The sequence below is a fragment of the Prunus dulcis genome, chromosome 8, assembly GCF_902201215.1.
Source record: "Prunus dulcis chromosome 8, ALMONDv2, whole genome shotgun sequence".
NCBI lineage: Eukaryota > Viridiplantae > Streptophyta > Magnoliopsida > Rosales > Rosaceae > Prunus > Prunus dulcis.
The window spans coordinates 3,707,668-3,726,725 of NC_047657.1; the positions used below are offsets into that span (position 1 = coordinate 3,707,668).

Consider the following 19,058-nt stretch of genomic DNA (forward strand, 5'->3'; position numbering starts at 1 on the left):
TCTTCATTGGCTCGTTTTCTTGGCTTTCTCGCTGATTTGAAACTCTCGGAGGAGGTAAAGAGGAGGGCAAGGCCACGTGTAAAACACCCACGTGAAAAACACCCACGTGACAATGAATTTCAAGCTTTTGGGGTCGGCCGAGTTTTACATTCTCAATGGGGCTTGAAGGAGAAGGATGAAATTGGGCTTTATTGGGTCCACGTTCATGTTTTCTGTTCTTGAAAGGTTTGATCAATTTGGTGGGTCTAGATTGTTGAATTTGATTGAGATTTTCATGATTAATTTCCTAAAATTGCAATTGTGATCAGAATTGTAACTAGCTAGATAGTTTAGTTACCTTCTTTGTTTTTTCTTCTTTTTTTTTTGTCAACAGTTACCTTTATAATTCCTTAGTCAATTTGACACATTTGTTGTACTAGACTTGTTTATGTACAAGCGATTGTCTAAGTTACTGTATATAAGGGCGCAAGCACACGTGAAACTTGTTTAATCACGTCTATTTATTGTAATAGATTTGGTTTCACAATGTTTAAGTTGTTTATTTTGGTTATTTTCCTCACTCACTCTATTTACATTTTCTCATCTCTGTTTTTTTTCTTTGTACTTTTACTTCTTGTTATGAGTTTTGGTTACACATATAACACAATTGTTAGTGTTAGAAATTACTTCATTCACATAATACTTGAACAAGAAATTTCTACTCATATGTGCTTTTATTTTGTAAACATGGAACATTAAGCTTGCCCTTCTCTCAGTTGGAATATTTTCTATAATAAGAAATGGTCTGTCTACAAACAAAGACCAACATAGTCCCATGGGGGACAGTTAGATTGGATAGACCATCTCCAACCATGGGGTGGAAACTGAAATTTTGACATTTGAATCTAAATTCCATCTCCAACCATGTATTTGGCCGGTAGAAATTTGGGACATGCAATATCTTGGGCATAATTCCACTTTTTTTTTCTTTTTTTTTTAATGACAAGAATTTCACTTTGGATTTTGCCTAGACTGGTAATTTTTGTGGAGCTCAACATGCTCGCAATCAAGGTCCACGTGAAGGAAATGCAGAGAGGGTCCGCGTGAAAGATTTTTGTCCACCATTTCTCTCCTTCATTCCAACACGTGGAAGGCTCAAATCAAAGGCCAACGACTCTCTTTGAAAAAACTTGTTCACTTTTTGCTTTTTAAACCAATGTTTCATCTTATAAATAAATAAATAAATAAAATAAAATAAAAAAACCAATGGTTTAATCAATTTCAGCTTGATTTTAACTTTAAGTGAAAACAATATTATGTTTATGAAATTTCAATTTTTTTAGGTTAAAATGTTCATAAAATTAAATCACGAAGTTTTAAACAAAAATAATATCAATAAAATTATGGACTCAAATTATAAGTCTACAAGGTTTGAGGAAAAAACAGTTTAACCTAAAAATACATGAATAGTTGTATTTTGGAGGGGGTGAAAATTTGAGTTTAGCCCCGATATGGTTGGAGATGGTATTAGGATTTGGAATTCGTCTAATGGCATGTTTACTAATCCGTAATTGGATTAGGAGGAATTGGATTAAGAAGAATTAGATTTCAGATTCCTATTGAAGTAGTTTACTAAACCATGGATTGAGGAGAGTTAGATTTCGGATTCCTATTGAAGTTGTTTACTAAACCATATGGAATTGGGATAGGAGTGGTACTAATTACTAAAATGTCCTCGTTGTTGGGTTAAAGTATATAGCAAATTTAGAATTTTGAAAATTGTGTGAGGATATAATGAGTAAAAAAGATGAATTCCTAATGAATTAGTTCTCCAGGAAGTAGAATACCACCTCCCACCCAAGAATTGAATTTCTCCAAAATCAGGAATTCAATTCCTAATTTTGTGTGGGCCCCACTTACTTTTCAATTCATTGATGTGAAGTAAACACAGGATTCCTACATAGGTGGAACTCAATTCATGATGAGAATTCCAATTCCTGATAAACACACTATAAATGTGTCATGGGTTCAAACTACTATTGTGAAATGTATTATGCAATTTAATAAAGTAAAAAATAAATAAAATGTAAAGGTGGAAGCAGAAAAAGAGAAGAGGTAAAGGAATTCATAGAAAATCCAACATATTCTAATGAGTTTTCAGAGACATGCCAGCCATACTTCCTTCTCCTCTTCTAACATAAAAGTTCTTTCTTTAGTAAAAGATCTCCCCTGAACTTGGACTGATAGTATGGCAAAAACGTGAGTTCTGTGCATGGCAGCATTAGCTATTAAAAGCATGACACATTGGGTTTACAGGTGGAGAAATCCCAAATGCCATGGAAAAACTTCCACCAGGTTCAATGGGATTGCCATTTCTAGAGGAGACCTTACAGTTCTTCACTCCCAACACCTCTTCTGATAATCCTCCTTTCAGTTTCATCAAAAATAGAAGACCCGCATCTGAATTACTTTGTGTTCCAACAAGAGGGAAACTTGTTTCAAAGTTGGTACCCAACTACTTTTATAGAGATTTTATTGGCAGGCAAGCAGGCAAATTGTTGGTTCCTTCCTTGCATGGGGTCATTGATCAGCTATTATTCGAAAAATTCCTCGGAGAATTGAAGGGACAACTTTGTTGCATTCATACAAGGATTGATTGATCTCCTTTCCTCTGGACTTGCCTGGAACAGCTTATCACAAATGTTTACAGGTAAACATAAATCTGTTGCACTTGCACCAGTCTTATGTCATCCATAACCCTCGTTTCTTTCTTTCACAAGGTCATATTTCTCCATCCATACGAGCGAGCAGCCAACAACATGCTACCAAGAGGTTCCCTCCTCTCCCAACATGTGTCATCAGAACATTCAATACATGCCCATAACCATTCATTTGACTGAAGACCACCAATATACTGCAACATGATACGACACGGCAAATCTTCAAACTAGAATATTATAGATCATGGATACGGCAATTAAAAATATAAAGTAATAAATATATATAACTTAAAACAAATTTTTAATAATAAAAATTGTAAATTGTAAATATAGTGTACATTGATGGAGGTGCAATTTTGAAAGGCTAAAAGCTTTATATGAAAAAATTTGACCACTAAATATCCTTATAATTTAAACAATACCAAAATCGTTCATAAGTCATACGAAAAAATAGAATTACAATTAACCTACAATTGTTGCCAACGAGATTTCTGAAAATTTCATACCAAATAAAAAATAAAAAATTGCTTAAAGCCCATGAAATGACTGCCTTTTTTAAAGAATTGTTGTTTAAAAAGCTCACGGACAGAATTGCTTTAAGAAAGAATCATTGTTTAGGCCACGAAATGCAAGCCTTGTTGAAAGAGCATGAATTTGATTTCCTCCTCTCTTTTTTCTTTTTATTGTTCGGGGCCAAAACGACGTCTTTTTGGCCAGAATTTTTTCAAAAAATATTTTGCACGCAGCATTGGTCACATGAAGTGCACCACCATTAGCTTGATAAGAAAGGCAATTTGAAGCACCTACACTGATTTCTAGTAGTTCCGTCATTGACAGTGTATGATTTTGGGCTTTCTTTTTTCATTCTTTATATTTTTTTTAGGCCTGTATAGCCTTTTTCACCCAAACATATCACTACCAAAAACTCATTTAATACTATTGCTTAAGATCCAAAACATAAAAATAAAAGTAAATTTAGGTTTTAGCCACAAAAAAAACTTTTATTTTTGGAAAAAACCAAAACTTTTCCCAAAAAAACAGAAAAACCCTCAACTTTCAAACCAAAGACTTGCAAATGTAAAGGATTGCTTAGGAAATCCAAAAATAATAAGGGCATTTTTGTCCATGTTGGCTTCTTTTAAAAATATTTCTCTCACCTTTGGCCTTTTCCAAAATATCCCAAAAATAAACAATATTACAAAACCTGTTTTAGCAACTGACCTCGTCGCTCGAGAGGCCCCACCTCTCTAAGCACACAATGTGGATGAAAATGTCGTCGCTCAATAGGCTCCACCTAGAGCCGGCCTTGGGCCAAGGCTACCAGGGCAACAGCCCAGGGTCCAAAGCTAAGGAGGGCCCAAAAATTTTTTTTAAAGCCTATGTATATGTGTGTATAAAAATAATAATAATAAAAGAGAGAAGCCAAACCGTACTTGTACCAAAGAGGAAGCCAAATCAATCTTCAATCATTTTTAATATTCTCAATCTCAAGAAACATATTGAGGAAGGTAGCAAAGTCAATTATTATTTATTTATTATATAATATAATATAAAATAAGGATCGACAAAATATGGGGAAATCAAGTAATCAACAGACCTTCTTAGCCATAAAAAGAAGAAGAAATTTAGATATTTTGTTAAACAAACCAATGCTTCACTTGAAAATTTAGATGAAGATTTACCAAATGAATATGAACAACCAATTCAATTGGAAGAATTAGCAGAAAATGAGAATAATGTGAATGAAGAAGTTGGTGATCTAGATGAAAATGAAAATACTGATGAACTTTTCCATGATGAAAATGAAAATATTGACGAATCTTGCCATGAAAATGAATGTCCCGTAACAAGATTTGATTTGAACATTTATGATCCACGAGTTTGGGATAGTCTTGATCCATGGTGGAGGATGAAAAGAAGATTGATCAAATCAAGAAATGCATACGGAGATTGGGAAGGAAGCATGTAGACTCAAATATGTGGTTTTTGTTTTTGAATACAATGTTTACAATGCGGGATACTCTTTTTCTTTTGTTTGGAGTTTTATCCCATTGGGTTTCCCCAAACAAGGTTCTAATGAGGCACCAAAGTGTTCTTCCTTATCTTTTGTAAATTCTTATAATTTTAATAAAATTAATTAGTTAAAAAAAAAATTTAAAATTTTTTTTAGTGTTTAATTTGTATAAAGGGGCACACTTGAGAAAATTTGCCCTGGGCCTTAGAAAACCCAGGACCGGCTCTGGCTCTACCTCTCCAAGATCTTTACATTTAGATTCCCCCACCACCCAAAGATAATAGATATAAACAGGAAAAGAAATTTCACTGAAAGAGTATAAAACTTTAAGTGCCAGTACTCTCTCTGTTTAGCATGAAGATTAACATACCAAATTCACCCTTGCTTCACTTGGTTGTGTCTGGTCTGGTCTGGTCACTATGAATAATCTTTTGTTAGTCTCCTTTCTTGTTTCTGGCCGTATCCGGTATTGAACCAGGCAAGTACCTGGAAGTTTTTCCAGTGACGAAATCTACCAACATATTCCACAGATTGCTCCAATTACTTTCAATAGAGTCAAAGAAACCGGTTGAGGCTGCCTTTGGTGGATTAAAAGGATTACCCTGCAGAAATTAATGACTTCAGAGGTTCATTCATCATATAAATCAATTACCACAACATTAATTTTACTTCAAAAGTATCATTTCTCAGTTGTCTTTAATCCAGACTTAAAGAAATCATGCTGATCTTAATAGATCTAAACTGCCTCATACAATGGACTTCAGCTTCTTAACTTTCTTCTGTAAGGAATGAAGATTTACAGGGTACAACATCGTTATGACTAAACCTGTGATCCATTATCAAGCACAGTAGATGTTGTAGAAAATTGGCACTCAGCTCTATCTACTTCTTTATAATCAAAGTCCTTTAGTATAGCTGCATTCAAACTCAAAAAGTTAGTCCTACCATTAATACTTTGGGCCATTTCATTACCTGTCTGAACCATGTCTCAGCTTACCTGCGCAAACATATTTTGCAGCTTGATCAGTTGCTGGGTAAAGTTTGAAGGCTCGAGGAGTTGTTTCTTTTGGCTTCATAATAAAGATTTTTTCCTGAAAAACAGTATCATTTGTTAAAACATAATCATCATATTTAAAACTCAATAAATAAGCAGTAGGGAAAAGAGTACATCCATGGCCGGGAAAATTCATAACATCTGAAACTACACACTGAAGTTGTAGACACAAATATTTCATGTGCAATAATCACAACAAAATTTAAGCATGAACCCTGTCTCTAAGTTCATTTGCCGCTTCACTAACCATCCAAACTGTCAAAACATCTATAGTGAATAGACCAACAGTTTTGCATTTTCAAAAAGAGCATGTTAACTCTAGCATCTTAAGTTGGATAAATCCAAACATCAAAGAAAAAGAAGATAAGGAAAAGAGAATAATCCATTAAAATCTATATTCAAAAGTTAAGAAGAGTCAATAAGGTACCGTTAAGTATATGATGCTTCCACTTCACCAGTATTCGTTGTTGTGATTGTCGCAGTTCCAAATTGAGTAAGGGCCTCAAAGGTTGGGCCATTGATACTTACGATTTTCCCAAGACTCCTACAAATGCATATAACAGCTTCAGCATTAAGTGAAATTTCACGAGGACCAAAAAGTTATACGAAGCTTAAAAATATTGGTTATTTGGTTCTAGATGTTTGAAGCGAAGAAAAACTTTAATTATTACACTAAGGGGAAAGGGCCTTTTTTATAGAGAGAGAGTAAGGTTGGCGGAGATTGAGGCTTCTCAGTTACAGGAATAGGGGACGAATAACTACTAAATTTAAAAAGTTTAAGGTCTTAGAGAATGGACCAACAATGCATATCAAGTGTATCAAGTGAATACCCTCCCTCACATGCAGCCCCATCATGTACGTGGAGAGGCAAAGAGTTGATGATAGTGAGACACATAAAGGTGCCTCCCTCAGGACCTCTGGCAAACAGAGATAAGATACAATGTTTACAACTACTTCCATCTTTGCTTATTTCCATCAATTACATGAGTGACTTGGCTTAACCGCAGTTTTCAGCATATCAGTGATGACTTAGCTTAAAAAATAAAATATAAAAAGGAGCAATGGCATCTTTGGTTTCCAAGTTCATCTCAACTTAACAAATAAATTCCTGAAAATCAAATCAGTAAGAGTGCTTAAGGAAATAATTAAAAACCTTAAAAATGAATAGCCCATACATGAAACAGTTATTTCAAATGTGCTCAAGCATACTCATTGTAGGGAGTCGATGTTCATGGCTTTTGATCAATACAAAAATACAGTAGCCCAAAAATACTAACCTTTGGTAGACATATTCTACATCATCAGCACTCAGTTCTATCAAGAGATTAGTATTAATAACTTCAGTGATTCCTATGGATAACGAATGAGTTCCTGCATTCTGCATCCAATCAGAAATGATAAATAAATCCTGGCAATAGATATCATTGTGAATGTACTTATAAAATTTCTGAGACATCTGGATGCTGGTTTATCCTTTCAAACCTTCTCTCCACACCATAGTGGCAACTGATTCCTTTCAATTCGGTTCTGGTCAGCCTGTCAGAAAGAAGAAACTTTTTCCTCAGTTTTCACATCAACTATAAAATAACGATGCACCAAGTAGAAAACAACCACAGTCCTCCGAAATATCTCATTGTACAAAAGGAAAGACACTCCTGCCTTTCTACCAAAGATATATGATAGCAAGTATGGAACTTTCAGAATACCAATGTCAGCAATGCGTAACTATAGCAATACATTCAACAAAAATTAGAAAACACCAAAATGAGAAGCATACACTAGAGAAGATAACTTTCAGTTTCAGGCTGCATAGACAAATGAAACCAAAAAGAGAAGCATGCACTAGATAAGATACAACTTTCAGGCTGGATATACAAACCTCCCAGAAATTCCATAATTGATTATGCAAGCAACTCGAGAATGGTGAAGAGCAAAGGTTTGGCTGCCCATTGAAAGCCTCATAACTGACACCAATTTTATTGCATTCAACACCATCTAAAGAAAACCTTTCTCTAGCAGCATCCACATAGAAAAGTTTCTCCCCAATTTCTGGGGTTGACCAGGACCTCCCTTCCACAAAAGGAAAAGGAAACTCTCAGCAATAGAGGAAAATAACAAATACTGCATGGGTGTTTATAAAGAAAAATTAACCGATCAGCTTGATCTTTTATAGTAACTTTAACATTATCATAGTCTCATAGCAGATGCTTTGAAGAATCACTCTTATATAAAATACGAATGCAAACCAATGAGTGATATTGGAACCTCAGACCAACACTACCATCCAAACATAGTGCAAATATTGTAGTAAACTTTTGACCTATTACATTCTCTTTTGCAAAACCATTAGCATACAGAATAGCTGTGACTAATGACTTCCCGTAAGAAATACATAGTTTAAAGCACATATGCCAATGGTACTAACGGAAATGACATTGGTGGAGCATGCATACCTGCTTCGGAATTACAAGGTAGAAATCCTCAAATGATGGTATATTTGTGTATCCAACAAAATCTCGAATAAGATTAACTCATAAAACATTATCATTGGATATCGCTGTTCTATTCTCAAGACCAACAAGCACTTCCTGGTGGCAAATAAAGTATCCATAAATCTTAGTTATGAAATAGCATTACTAAGAGCAAGATAAGAGGATGAAGTGCAGCAAGATAAGAGGATGAAGTGCTGTAAAGTAAAAGGGAAAAGGGAACTTCATTCCACGGGAAAGGAAAATTGTATGTAATTACTTCAGCATTAAATGAGCTCTAATTTTCAGCAGAGCAGTAACATGCTCTAACTTTTCACCACAGGAACAAGACAAGATTTTCAAACACATGTTACAAGACTGAATCAGATTGTAATGAGTAACAAGCAATTAAACAAGAACATCAGAAAGGATATATATTGGCCATAAAGGTTTGTTTTTAAGTTGTAGCCTCCATCACTTATGTTACCAAACATAAACAATTATTTCAAGCAAAACAATATCGGACTTTTAGTAATCTTAGTTCGACCTTCTTAACTCCCAGAAGAAAAGAAAAAACAAGCTTCTTCACATTTAAATTTGATAAGATTATCTGACAGTAAAAATGTATCATATTTCACCAATTCATGAAAATTGATGGATATGATCTCTATATGAAAACTTAAGATATTGAAAATAAAACAAAAAGAATATGAGAAAAAGAAAATTTTACACAACTGCTACCACGGAAAATGACATAGCCTCATAAATTTCTACAAACCAGAGAGCTATGCCATGTTGGCTGGAACTTATCAAAAATCAATTATGAACCTTTCAAGAAAAACATAAGCACGATGAAGAACTTAGAACTTAAAGCAAGGACCTTACCAATCACCCGGAAACGGACACAATGGGCAGTATTTGCTTTTCCTTACATCAACTTATCAACTAACAAAATAAAGTCCCAAATTCAATACTTCGAGATGGCAAGAGGCATTGTGCAAGTAAAATTTAAGAAAATGTAAACAAGCTAAAATGCACTTACACACATTTCCACATGATGAAGGTACCCGCCGCTGAGGCCCACAAGGACAGCAGATTGGCTACGCAGAACATAACAGACAAAATGGAATAAAATAATACATCACAACACAAACTGATTTAAAAAAATCTATGATAAATAATAACTGTTTCGCATCAGTAGACTACTGAACATATAACTTTGGACATTTTCAACATCAATTCAAGAAGAGCAATATACTAATAAATTGTGAGTGACCTTAGAACATAAGCCAAATAGCAATAGAAGTGTAAGTAATCAGAGAAAATAACCATATGCAATCAACCAACAACTGACCCTATAAGAAACAGTGACCACTGATTGAGAGCTAACTTTGCTGCACACTTAATAAATAGAGATTGAGATCACTGCTGCATAGGTATTGTAGACAATTTTATGCCACATCAAAAGCATTGATTATGAGGAAATTCATCAACTCGATTATGGCAGATTTGAATATGAAAATGATGGGTAAGTTTCATGAGATTTCACACATACCAAGCATCACATGACACCATGCATCTGTCAAAGATAAACAAGTTCGTTCAAAAAACAATTGACTGAAACCATGGCGAATACTTTGTTCAAGTTCTAGGGTTTGAATGGTAAATGATGTTTTACTATGCATAATGCAACTAAAATCACAAATAAAATTTTAGGAAACAAATAAATAAACTGCTATCAAAGACTCAAAATTTCTACTTGTACAAAAAGAGAATGATAACTCTGGAAGTACATATACTCAAGATTGTAGAAATGCCACTTCAGTGTGCTCAATAATGCGACTGTTTTCATCTCGTAACCTACTGAAAATGCAACAGAAGTCCACTGCTCATTTTTATAAACATGGTAAAGAATATGATGTTTGTCTATGAGTGCAAAATACACCCCTATCTAAATGAAAGACTTTCTTTTTTTTTTTTTTTTTTTTTTTTTTTTTTTTTTGTTTTTTTGGTCTCAGCACGTTAGTTAATGAAACTAAATTTAAACAGATAATTAAAATAAGGCTACTGCAGCTACTTCCAGAAACACACTTCTGACATCATTGACCACAATAAGATTAGGGTTAAATTTGAGTTTCATAATATCGAAATTGAAGAGGTTGTTTCTTGCATATATTGAACATAAAAAATCTACCATATATGATGAAGGTCTTGAACCTTCCTTCACACTAAGTCTTCATGTAACTAAGTGTCCAACTAAGCATTCAAAAATCTGAAGTGACCAAACCGATAATTTTTTTTAATAGGTTCTATCTATACAAAATAAGTACATTTCTAGTGATCTTTTTGACATCTAGGCACCGTAAAACAAATATAATGTCCTTTACTTGGTGAGATAAACATAAGAATCTACCTCACAATGAAAATTTCTAAAACCACACTTTGAGGTAAATTGGCATCAATAACGACTAGGACTGGCAAGAAGGTGTATGAGCAAACTCAGAGTTTCGAGGAGTAAAAGAAGTAAAGCAAACTCATTTCACATGGCTACCAAAGTAAACATGGTTAAGCAGTCATCACCTTTATATTCTGTCTTCTTTTGTAACCAAGTTTTTGGTCCAATATTTTCACCCGATCGACAAATGGACACAAGCTATGGTCCTACTTGTAGCTACCATGTTACTCTTAAAATGTATAATCCCAAAGGTAAAATCCCTATACTGGCATGAGGCAATAAACTATAAGAACCCTTTCCCTTGTACCAATCAAAAGCTCAACACAATGAAAATAAATTTTAAAAATTTAAAACCAGTAAAGTAAGAAAGTGAAGAGAAAAAAATAAAAATAAAGGCTAAAAGATTGTTTGCCTCTCACATATCTTCACAACTTTTGCATCTGCATCTGGCTGACATTTGCGGGTCTTAACACAGTACTCTTCCGGCTTATAGGCAACATCCCATACAAATTTTACAAGTGCCAATTAAAACATACATCAAAATCGAAAAGTACCGAGTAAGAAGTTAACAAGAAAGTTTCAGTAGCCCTACTCGTATGTACGTAAGCTCATACAAGGCATAAGCCGTGGACTTGTTGAAGATCAGAACAGGGGGTATTCGAAAAGTTTGCATCTTTTAACTTGAATTCTCCTCTACCTCAACGATTTCAGCAACAATCGATGCCTCTCCGCCGCTCTGTAATTTCATCGAACATCTCACAATCATTACCTGCTTAATTTTCAAGCAGTGAAATTAGTGATGGTGAGTTGGTCGTTTACCGTGCCACTAGGAACGGCCATGTTGAGGACGATCTTCTTGGTGCAATTCAAGTTTCCAGAAGCGGAATTCTTCTCGCACTTATCTTGCTTCGATTTCGAAAGAATCTGAACTGCAACGACGTCGTGTGGAGTGAAAATCCCCATGAAACAGAGAAGGAAGAGGAGGGTCGTGTGCCCTAATTTTGGAGTTTGGTTTCTCATTTCCCTTTTTGATTTCTTTGAATGAAATTTGGCTTCGGAAGCTGAGTGACTGAGAAGAAGAGCGGTTGTTGGGGCGCGCGGGCAGACGTTTTTGAAAAACTGAGGCCAACGGTTTCCTTTCTCAAATGAGTGTTGGATCATACAACGACGTCGTTTCTAGTTATAAAGTCATTGTTGTATTTTTATGCCCCTCCACGTGGGCAGGGACATGGGAAAACCTTTTTGGTTTGTTTTTTTTTTTTTTTTTTCCTTTTTATTAAAACACATGGGAAAACCTGAGAAATTGAGAATTGACTTTGAAATGCATTAAAATATATAAAATGTGTACATGTACATCATACTGCATCATAGATTCATAGTGCATTTTCTTCTTCCATTATATATCACGTTTAGCAAGAAGGTGAAAAGGAGAATCTCCTCTTTTTAGAGAGTTACATATGAAGCTAAGTTATACTTTAGAATGTATATGACACGTGAATGTAGTTGTGCTTGTGCACCACATTGAGTCTACCAACATTCATAAAAGTGAACACATGTTAGTTTCGGCAATCATAATATCATAATTATGTCTTAATTTCTTAAATATAATCTCACTAATCTCGCCCTAAATCAAAAAGTTGATATTTTATAACGGATAATTATGTTCGGACTTGTATAAGAAACTTGCTAATCTTTTTTTTTTTTTCTTTTCTTTTTGGCAAGAGACTATAAGTACAGCAAGGGCATTGTGTTCTTTAATTGATTCATATAGTTAAGTAGGCAGTGGCAAAGAACATCTCCTTTGTTAGATAGTTAAGATACGGTAGACTCATAATATTTTGACGTGGGTGCTGGTCACATTGAGTGGGCATGCGGTATATAGTCAAGAATGAACAAGATGCATCCAACGGTTGGGCTTAAATCAAGCCAGGAAACCATTCGTTCGCTTGTGACGCTGGTGACAGAGCAAGAATTGTATAGTGAGGGCTTTAAATAAGATCCTATCCCTTAATCGCTAGATCAAATTGGTTAATTTGATCCAACAATTAAGAGATCCTCATCTAGGGCCTTAGGCCCTCACTACATAATGGAGTTGGCCTACCTACGTATGCAAGTTGCGAAAATAATTAAATAAAGTCATGAATTAAGCAGCCAACCGTTCCCTGCTTCACAACTTGCTTTGAACCAATGGCCGCAAGGTAGTACACCTCTCCGCACCTGATAGCTTCCTTTGTTTGGTGGGGACACATGGCAGGTCCCTGCTCGTCCAGTGATTCGTAGACACAGCAAATTAAAAATCAAAAAATTAAAAAATTAAAAATTACAACAGAGAACCATTTGGAGAGCTTAGACAACACAAATAACTTGCACTTAAAAGTGACCATCCATTTCTCCTGACAAAACAAAGGATGAAGTGCAGTACAACAGGATATTCACCATAAAACATCACATATCTAGCGGTAGTTAAAACATTTTATGTCGCTTTAGCCGTCTCACGAATTAGGGAAAGCTTAGCCAGAAGACCACACAGCTGAAGGTAGGAGCCAACTCCATCACAGATTCTCATGTGAGCAAAACCTGTTTCCTGCAAACTCGCACAAGTAAAAGGCTTGTGAAGCGACAAGATCTCACAGAGAATGAGAGAAAAATCTTCGAATAGTGTACATACATACCTTCATGAATTCCAATTTCAAATACTCAGCCATATCATAATTCTTTATGATACGGAAAAAGGTAGTGATTATGTCAGTTGGGGAGTAGCCCAAATCATAGAGCTGCTTGAGACCTGAACAAGCATCATCAAATTTCCCTTCAAGCACATTGCACACCATATTCTTTACATGCAATGGATGAGGCTGGTCACAGACCTGAAAAACAATAAACATCTTAGAGAACTACCAAATAACATACGAAACAAATGAGCATATCAAGACATTCATTAAAAATATGACCTTGAAAACATTTTCTTGGTTGACAAACCGGAATCCACTGTTTGTAGCTTGCAGGTTATTCAGTGCCTGCCTCATATCACCATCAGCAGTGAAAATAATGGCTTCAAGACCTTCTGGAACATAGGGAACCTTCATTTATAACAAACACAGATGAATTATACACAAACTAAAGTTTTCAAAACAATGTTTATATACATGGCAACGGTCGATTAGTGAAGCAACTTCTTTTTGAACTTTTATCATTGTTAATAACCAATAACTTGGCATAAGCCTCAAGATTAAAGCGAGTCTCAATACGTTAGGCATGCGGTCTAGAAAGTACGTTGAATCCCTTGGAAATAAAAACCTCTAAGCCCAAGCATAGAGATACATTATTAAGCTTCATCTAAGCTTCATCTAAAGGCATAACTATCAAATATCTTCTCAAACCTCAGTTCTTGGGGTGACATCAATTAAGAGGCCAATGAAATGTCAACCTATAAAATCACTACTGTGCAAGCACTTATAGAATTTAGAAAGACAACCAACAGAAGTTGCAAGGTTTTTTCTTCCGTTCTTTGGGCATGATACCACAAACACATGCATTAAGACATGTTACCATGTTGTGCTGCAAGTGTGACACACCGACAGAAGGAAGGATCAAGAGACCACATACCCACATCAGTTTACTGAGTAAATGAAAAACATTCTGACAAACAAAACTAGCTAGGCAAGGTCGGTGTTTCAGGCTCTGGCAGTAGTGGGGCACATAAATGAGGCTGAACAGATAGTATTAAAGAAAAAATTGAATAAATGTGAAAGCTGGAATGTGACAGAGAATAAAAGAATATACTCTGTCGGATAAACTAGTGGCGACATAATTTTTTTTTCTTCCAACCTAATAGTAAAGTAAAGTTGAACCAATCTACCAATATATTTGGTGATTATCATTCCTTTGAAGCTAATTGATGACAGTATGCAGAATAGACATTACAATGTAAATAAATTTCTTTACCTTTTCAGCTTGAACCACTATCATTAGGCGACCAAGTATCTCCTGATCGGATAATCTAGAAAATCGGACAAGGGCACATCTACTCTGAATAGGCTCAATAATTTTGGAAGATACATTGCACGCAAGAGCAAAACGAGTGGAATTTGAATATATTTCCATTGTCCGCCTCAAAGCTTGTTGTGCTCCAGATGTCATACTGAATTGTGTACAATACACAGCCAAATAATTTCCAAAACCCACCGTCCAAAACAAAAATTAATTTAGATAAAGTAATGTAAATAAGGATGTTGTATAAAAAAAAATAGAGAGATATATGTGTCTTGGGATGAAAGAGATATACCAAAGAATGAACAGTCATGCACCAAAAAGTAAAAACACATAGGGAGATGGATAAGGGCAGTTTGCAGTTTGTTGCACATTACTTTCATGGGACAATATTATCAGGATTACCTGTCAGCTTCATCCAAGATGACAACTTTATGCCGCCCAGGAGGCAATGTGACTTTCTTTTGAGCAAACATTTTAATTTTGTTCCTCACAACATCTATTCCCCTAGACAAGAAAGCAACAATAATTAGTTTATGATAAATACCAATAATTTTTTATAAATTGAATTCAATAAATACTATAAATGTACTCACCTGTCGTCTGATGCATTCAGCTCTAAAACAGCCTCCTTATAATTTGGTCCCAAGAGCTCATGCGCAAGAGCGAGTATACTAGTGGTCTTACCAGTTCCAGGAGGACCCTGAAAACAATAAACAGTGATCAGTAGAGGCATAGGTCCAGTGACTTGATGCAACTGAAACCTTCCAACTTAGTCTTTTTGCTTAATAAGAGTCTGTACCCCAAACACAAAACACCCCCCTCGACCGAGTCTAACAGCTTTTAGTATGAAGAAATCTTTTCATTTTTCGAAATACCGAACAAGATAACCCATAAGATAAGACACAAGTTTTAACACTTCAACCCCTCTTGTAAGCAATTCCCATGTTAAATATAAGGGCCGCAAGTTTCTGTGGACCTAGGCTCTTAAAATCACCGAAGTTGCCTCTAACATATACTTCACTTCCACTACGCATTAATATAAAAAGTTCATTAAATTGATCCAAATTCTAATAAGCTCGCTTCGAAATTCCAATAAGCCTACTTGGTTCACACTTATTGAGCAGGCAACAAACTTTTCCCCAATTTCAAACCTATGAATACCCATGGAATGTGAGAGCACAAGCAACAAACTTTTACCAATCTTCTTTCAAACATTTCAAAATTTTATCAAAATTTTACAATTTCCAATCAACAAATGCTAAAACTTTTACACAATCAGATTATATATTGAATATTCCCCTAAGGTTTAGGGTTTAGGGTTTAGTGAAACTGATGTGTTGGGTTTGTGCGCAAGTGAGTGAGAGAGCTACGTACGTCCAAGATGAGGTTGGGCATGTTGCCGTCGCGGGCGATGACCTGGAGCCTAGACACGGCGTCTTCGTTGCCCACAATGTCGGCGACATTGCTGGGCCTATACTTCTCCACCCATGGTATGTCGTAGGCTGATGACGAAGAAGAAGAAGACGACGCCATTGCGTTGTCGTTTTTCTGCTGGCTGTGAGAAAAATGCAGGGTGAACGTCGCAAAGCGAACAGCCCTCTTTGCCGCTCTGCTTCGGTTTGGAGGAGAAAAATAGTCCTTCTGCCGTTTATGTATAAGGGCCCGGACAAGGTCATATTTCAATTTTGCCTATGCTCTGTTCTACTTATTTATTTGTTTAAAACCCCTGTGCTTTTGATATTTGTTTACCCAACCCCAATTCTTTGGTTACAATTTTTTTACCAATGATATTTACAAATGCTATTTATTTGTATTTTGCCTTTTTAGGCTAGTATTTGAAACACTCCATAAAAACGAGGTTTGATTTCTCAAAAAACTTAATACATGAATTTAAGAGCCCCTAAACCCTTTCATCAATTTTTTTAATAAAAACTTTATGGTTTTTCAATTACGACTGAAGCCATTACATGAAATAAATTCGAATAGATTATTGTTTTACATCTTTGTTGCTAGTTGTATTTTGCAATTTTTTCTTAAATGAGGGTAATTTTATGCTGTTTAAGATATCCTCTTTATTTTTCAATTATTTAAGGGATATGATTTCCTCACTCCTATTTTCTCCACTTACACTCTCTTTTGCTTTTTAATATTTTTTAATCAATTTTGTTCCTTCTCTTTCCCATTGTACCCTTACTCTACATCAATTTCTTTTTACTTCACTTTTATATTAGTTCTTTTTCTTTATACTTAATTTTCCAACTTGCACTCCATTTTCAGTAATTTTTTTTTTAATTGAGTAAGAAATTAAGTTTTTTTCCCCTTTTAATATTAAAAATGGAGTGTAAGTTAGAAAATGTAAAAGGAAGTGGCCCTGGGAAATTGATTAAAAGTATTAAAATTACCCTCATTTAAGAAAAATGGAGTATATTACATTTAAATAAGGGAGCTGATTTCCCCACTTTCATTTTCTCTACTTACACTCTTTTTTGCTTTTTAATACTTTTTAAAATGGAGTGTATTTTTTTATTTATTTAAATGTAATGTACTATTGTTTTTTCACATCATTATGTATTTGTTGTGTAAATTCTGATATCTGGAATGTGATGAGATATGGGGCCCGGCCAATACCCATTGCTATCTGGGTATCGGGTTTGTCCATTTTTCCCACTCTCAAATCTTGATTGGTAAGAAACACTGAAAACAATTGAGGACACTGTGCCTCAGCTGTAACAACCCCAAGAGACTCTCTTCTGTTCGCTTTTGGGTTTCTTCAAAGGTATGTTTTATTGTGTTTTATTTTGTCTTGCTTGTAGAAAATATGGGCCTTTCGCAAATGAAGGTGAAATTAGATTGAAAATGGAATTGCAGCTGAGAAAGTCTGTAAATCCCAAAACCCAGAAAGCTGAAACTTAACTGCTTGATGCCCCTTATCCCCTTTGAGCAATGGGTTTACTAGAAGATGTTTAACATAAATAAATAAATGCTAATTGAAGCACCTTCTATTCTCATTTAAATTTGAGGTGCAATGGTGAAATGTAAACAATTTGGGTTCATGGTTTCATTTTTTTTTTCCTGAATGGAGTTTAGCTCATATTGAAAAGAACCCTACATGTAATTGAACCCAAAAGGATGGCTTTAGTGAGTTTTAGTCAGATGGCAAGGGTGGTTTAGCTACCCGCCTTTTGTGGTGTTTACTAAAAATTTCTTCTTGGTATTAAATCATTCATATGATGCACCATGGATGTGGCCCTGGGGAATTTATTGATCATATCACTACCAAAAGGTCATGTTCTTTTTAAAATTTTAGGTTCATAGTTTATCGAAATTATTATGTGCATATTCTAGTCACAACTGTTTGATATCTTGCTTTAGCATTGATAGCTTTGAATTTGTGTGAGGTAAGATGGTTGCCCAGGTGGAAACCTAGCTTTGAAAGTTTCTAACTGGGAGAATTTTGGGCTGTTGTTCAGGAGTTTTGGTCTGTTGAAATGTGTAACTATCAACCTTGGGAAGAGGATTCACTTCAGAGTGAATATTATGTACAAAGTACTGCAGAAGGCGTAGATGTAGCGGAGACAAGGTGGGGAGCCCGGCTGGCAATGTTGGAAGCAAGGGTAACTCGAGTGGAGGCTAGGGTGGAAAGACTTGAGGCAAAGATGCTTCATCTGCAGAAGGGAATGCGTGTTGTTTGCGCGCTGTTTCTGGTTACTCTCATGTATGCAATATTCAAGTAAATGTCATTGTCAGGGATGATCCGATCATTAGTTTTCAGTTGTATGCTCTATATTTCTGTGAGACATATATAGTAATGCATATGCTGATTCTCTGATCTGTTGAGTTTTCTTGCAAGTAAATGGTAGGTTTGGAAAATGGTTTGTTTTTTTATTTTCCTTTTTTTCCCTCTTATGATGCTGTAGAACTACATTTTAGCCAAGCAAAAACAGACCAAAGGTCCCTGAATCAATTTGTACATTGAATTCTACTGTCATGATCTGTCAATCTGTGTATCAAGATTTCACTGTTAGTTGCTAATTAGTCTGTTTATCAAGCTAATGAATTTTGCCAGAGTATAGTCATAATTGTGCCTCTGAGTAATGAAATTTTATGCTTGAGTATACATTATGGTGCTAACGCAGGTGCAATGTTTGTAGTTCCAGATCAAGTATATCACAGGTTTAACTCAACCTACTTAACCAAATTTAGCATTCATCGTCGGTGACTACAAGCATCACGCAAGTGCTGCAAACCAGTGATTCCTGTTTACCAATTTGATCTATCATCTTTGCTATCAGAACATTGGAAATGTGTGGGGTTTCAACACTGGAGTCTGGAGGTTACAACTTACAAGTCCGTCAAGACTTGCAGCATTGATAGT

The 19,058-nt window shown here is 35.3% G+C and overlaps 1 protein-coding gene, 1 long non-coding RNA gene and 1 pseudogene across 2 annotated transcripts; 1 reads left to right on the forward strand and 2 right to left on the reverse strand.

The window, feature by feature from the left end:
• Positions 1–5,074: 5,074 nt before the first annotated feature.
• LOC117638279 lies at positions 5,075–11,735 on the reverse strand (annotated as a pseudogene).
• Positions 11,736–12,980: 1,245 nt separating this feature from the next.
• Positions 12,981–16,354, reverse strand: LOC117637370 (replication factor C subunit 2). Its single transcript, XM_034372247.1, has 7 exons — positions 16,058–16,354; positions 15,277–15,383; positions 15,086–15,187; positions 14,636–14,831; positions 13,642–13,770; positions 13,363–13,557; positions 12,981–13,274 (listed from the first exon to the last, which is right to left on the reverse strand). The coding sequence occupies exons 1-7, from the start codon at positions 16,214–16,216 to the stop codon at positions 13,164–13,166; spliced, it is 999 nt and encodes a 332-aa protein (XP_034228138.1). The 5' UTR covers positions 16,217–16,354; the 3' UTR covers positions 12,981–13,163.
• Positions 16,355–17,283: 929 nt separating this feature from the next.
• Positions 17,284–18,682, forward strand: LOC117637969. The gene is made up of 2 exons (XR_004587247.1): positions 17,284–17,459; positions 18,154–18,682. It is a non-coding gene; the product is annotated as an uncharacterized LOC117637969 (long non-coding RNA).
• The last annotated feature ends 376 nt before the right edge of the window (positions 18,683–19,058 follow it).

Bases quoted from the DNA above. Each gene is read 5' to 3' on its own strand.
- LOC117637370 (XM_034372247.1), bottom strand. From the start codon at position 16,216: ATGGCGTCGTCTTCTTCTTCTTCGTCATCAGCCTACGACATACCATGG. The intron at 15,384-16,057 runs GTACGTAGCTCT...TATTGTTTTCAG, and splicing joins TGCCCAACCTCATCTTGGAC to GGTCCTCCTGGAACTGGTAA. The intron at 13,558-13,641 runs GTCATATTTTTA...ATTGTTTTTCAG, and splicing joins ACCAAGAAAATGTTTTCAAG to GTCTGTGACCAGCCTCATCC.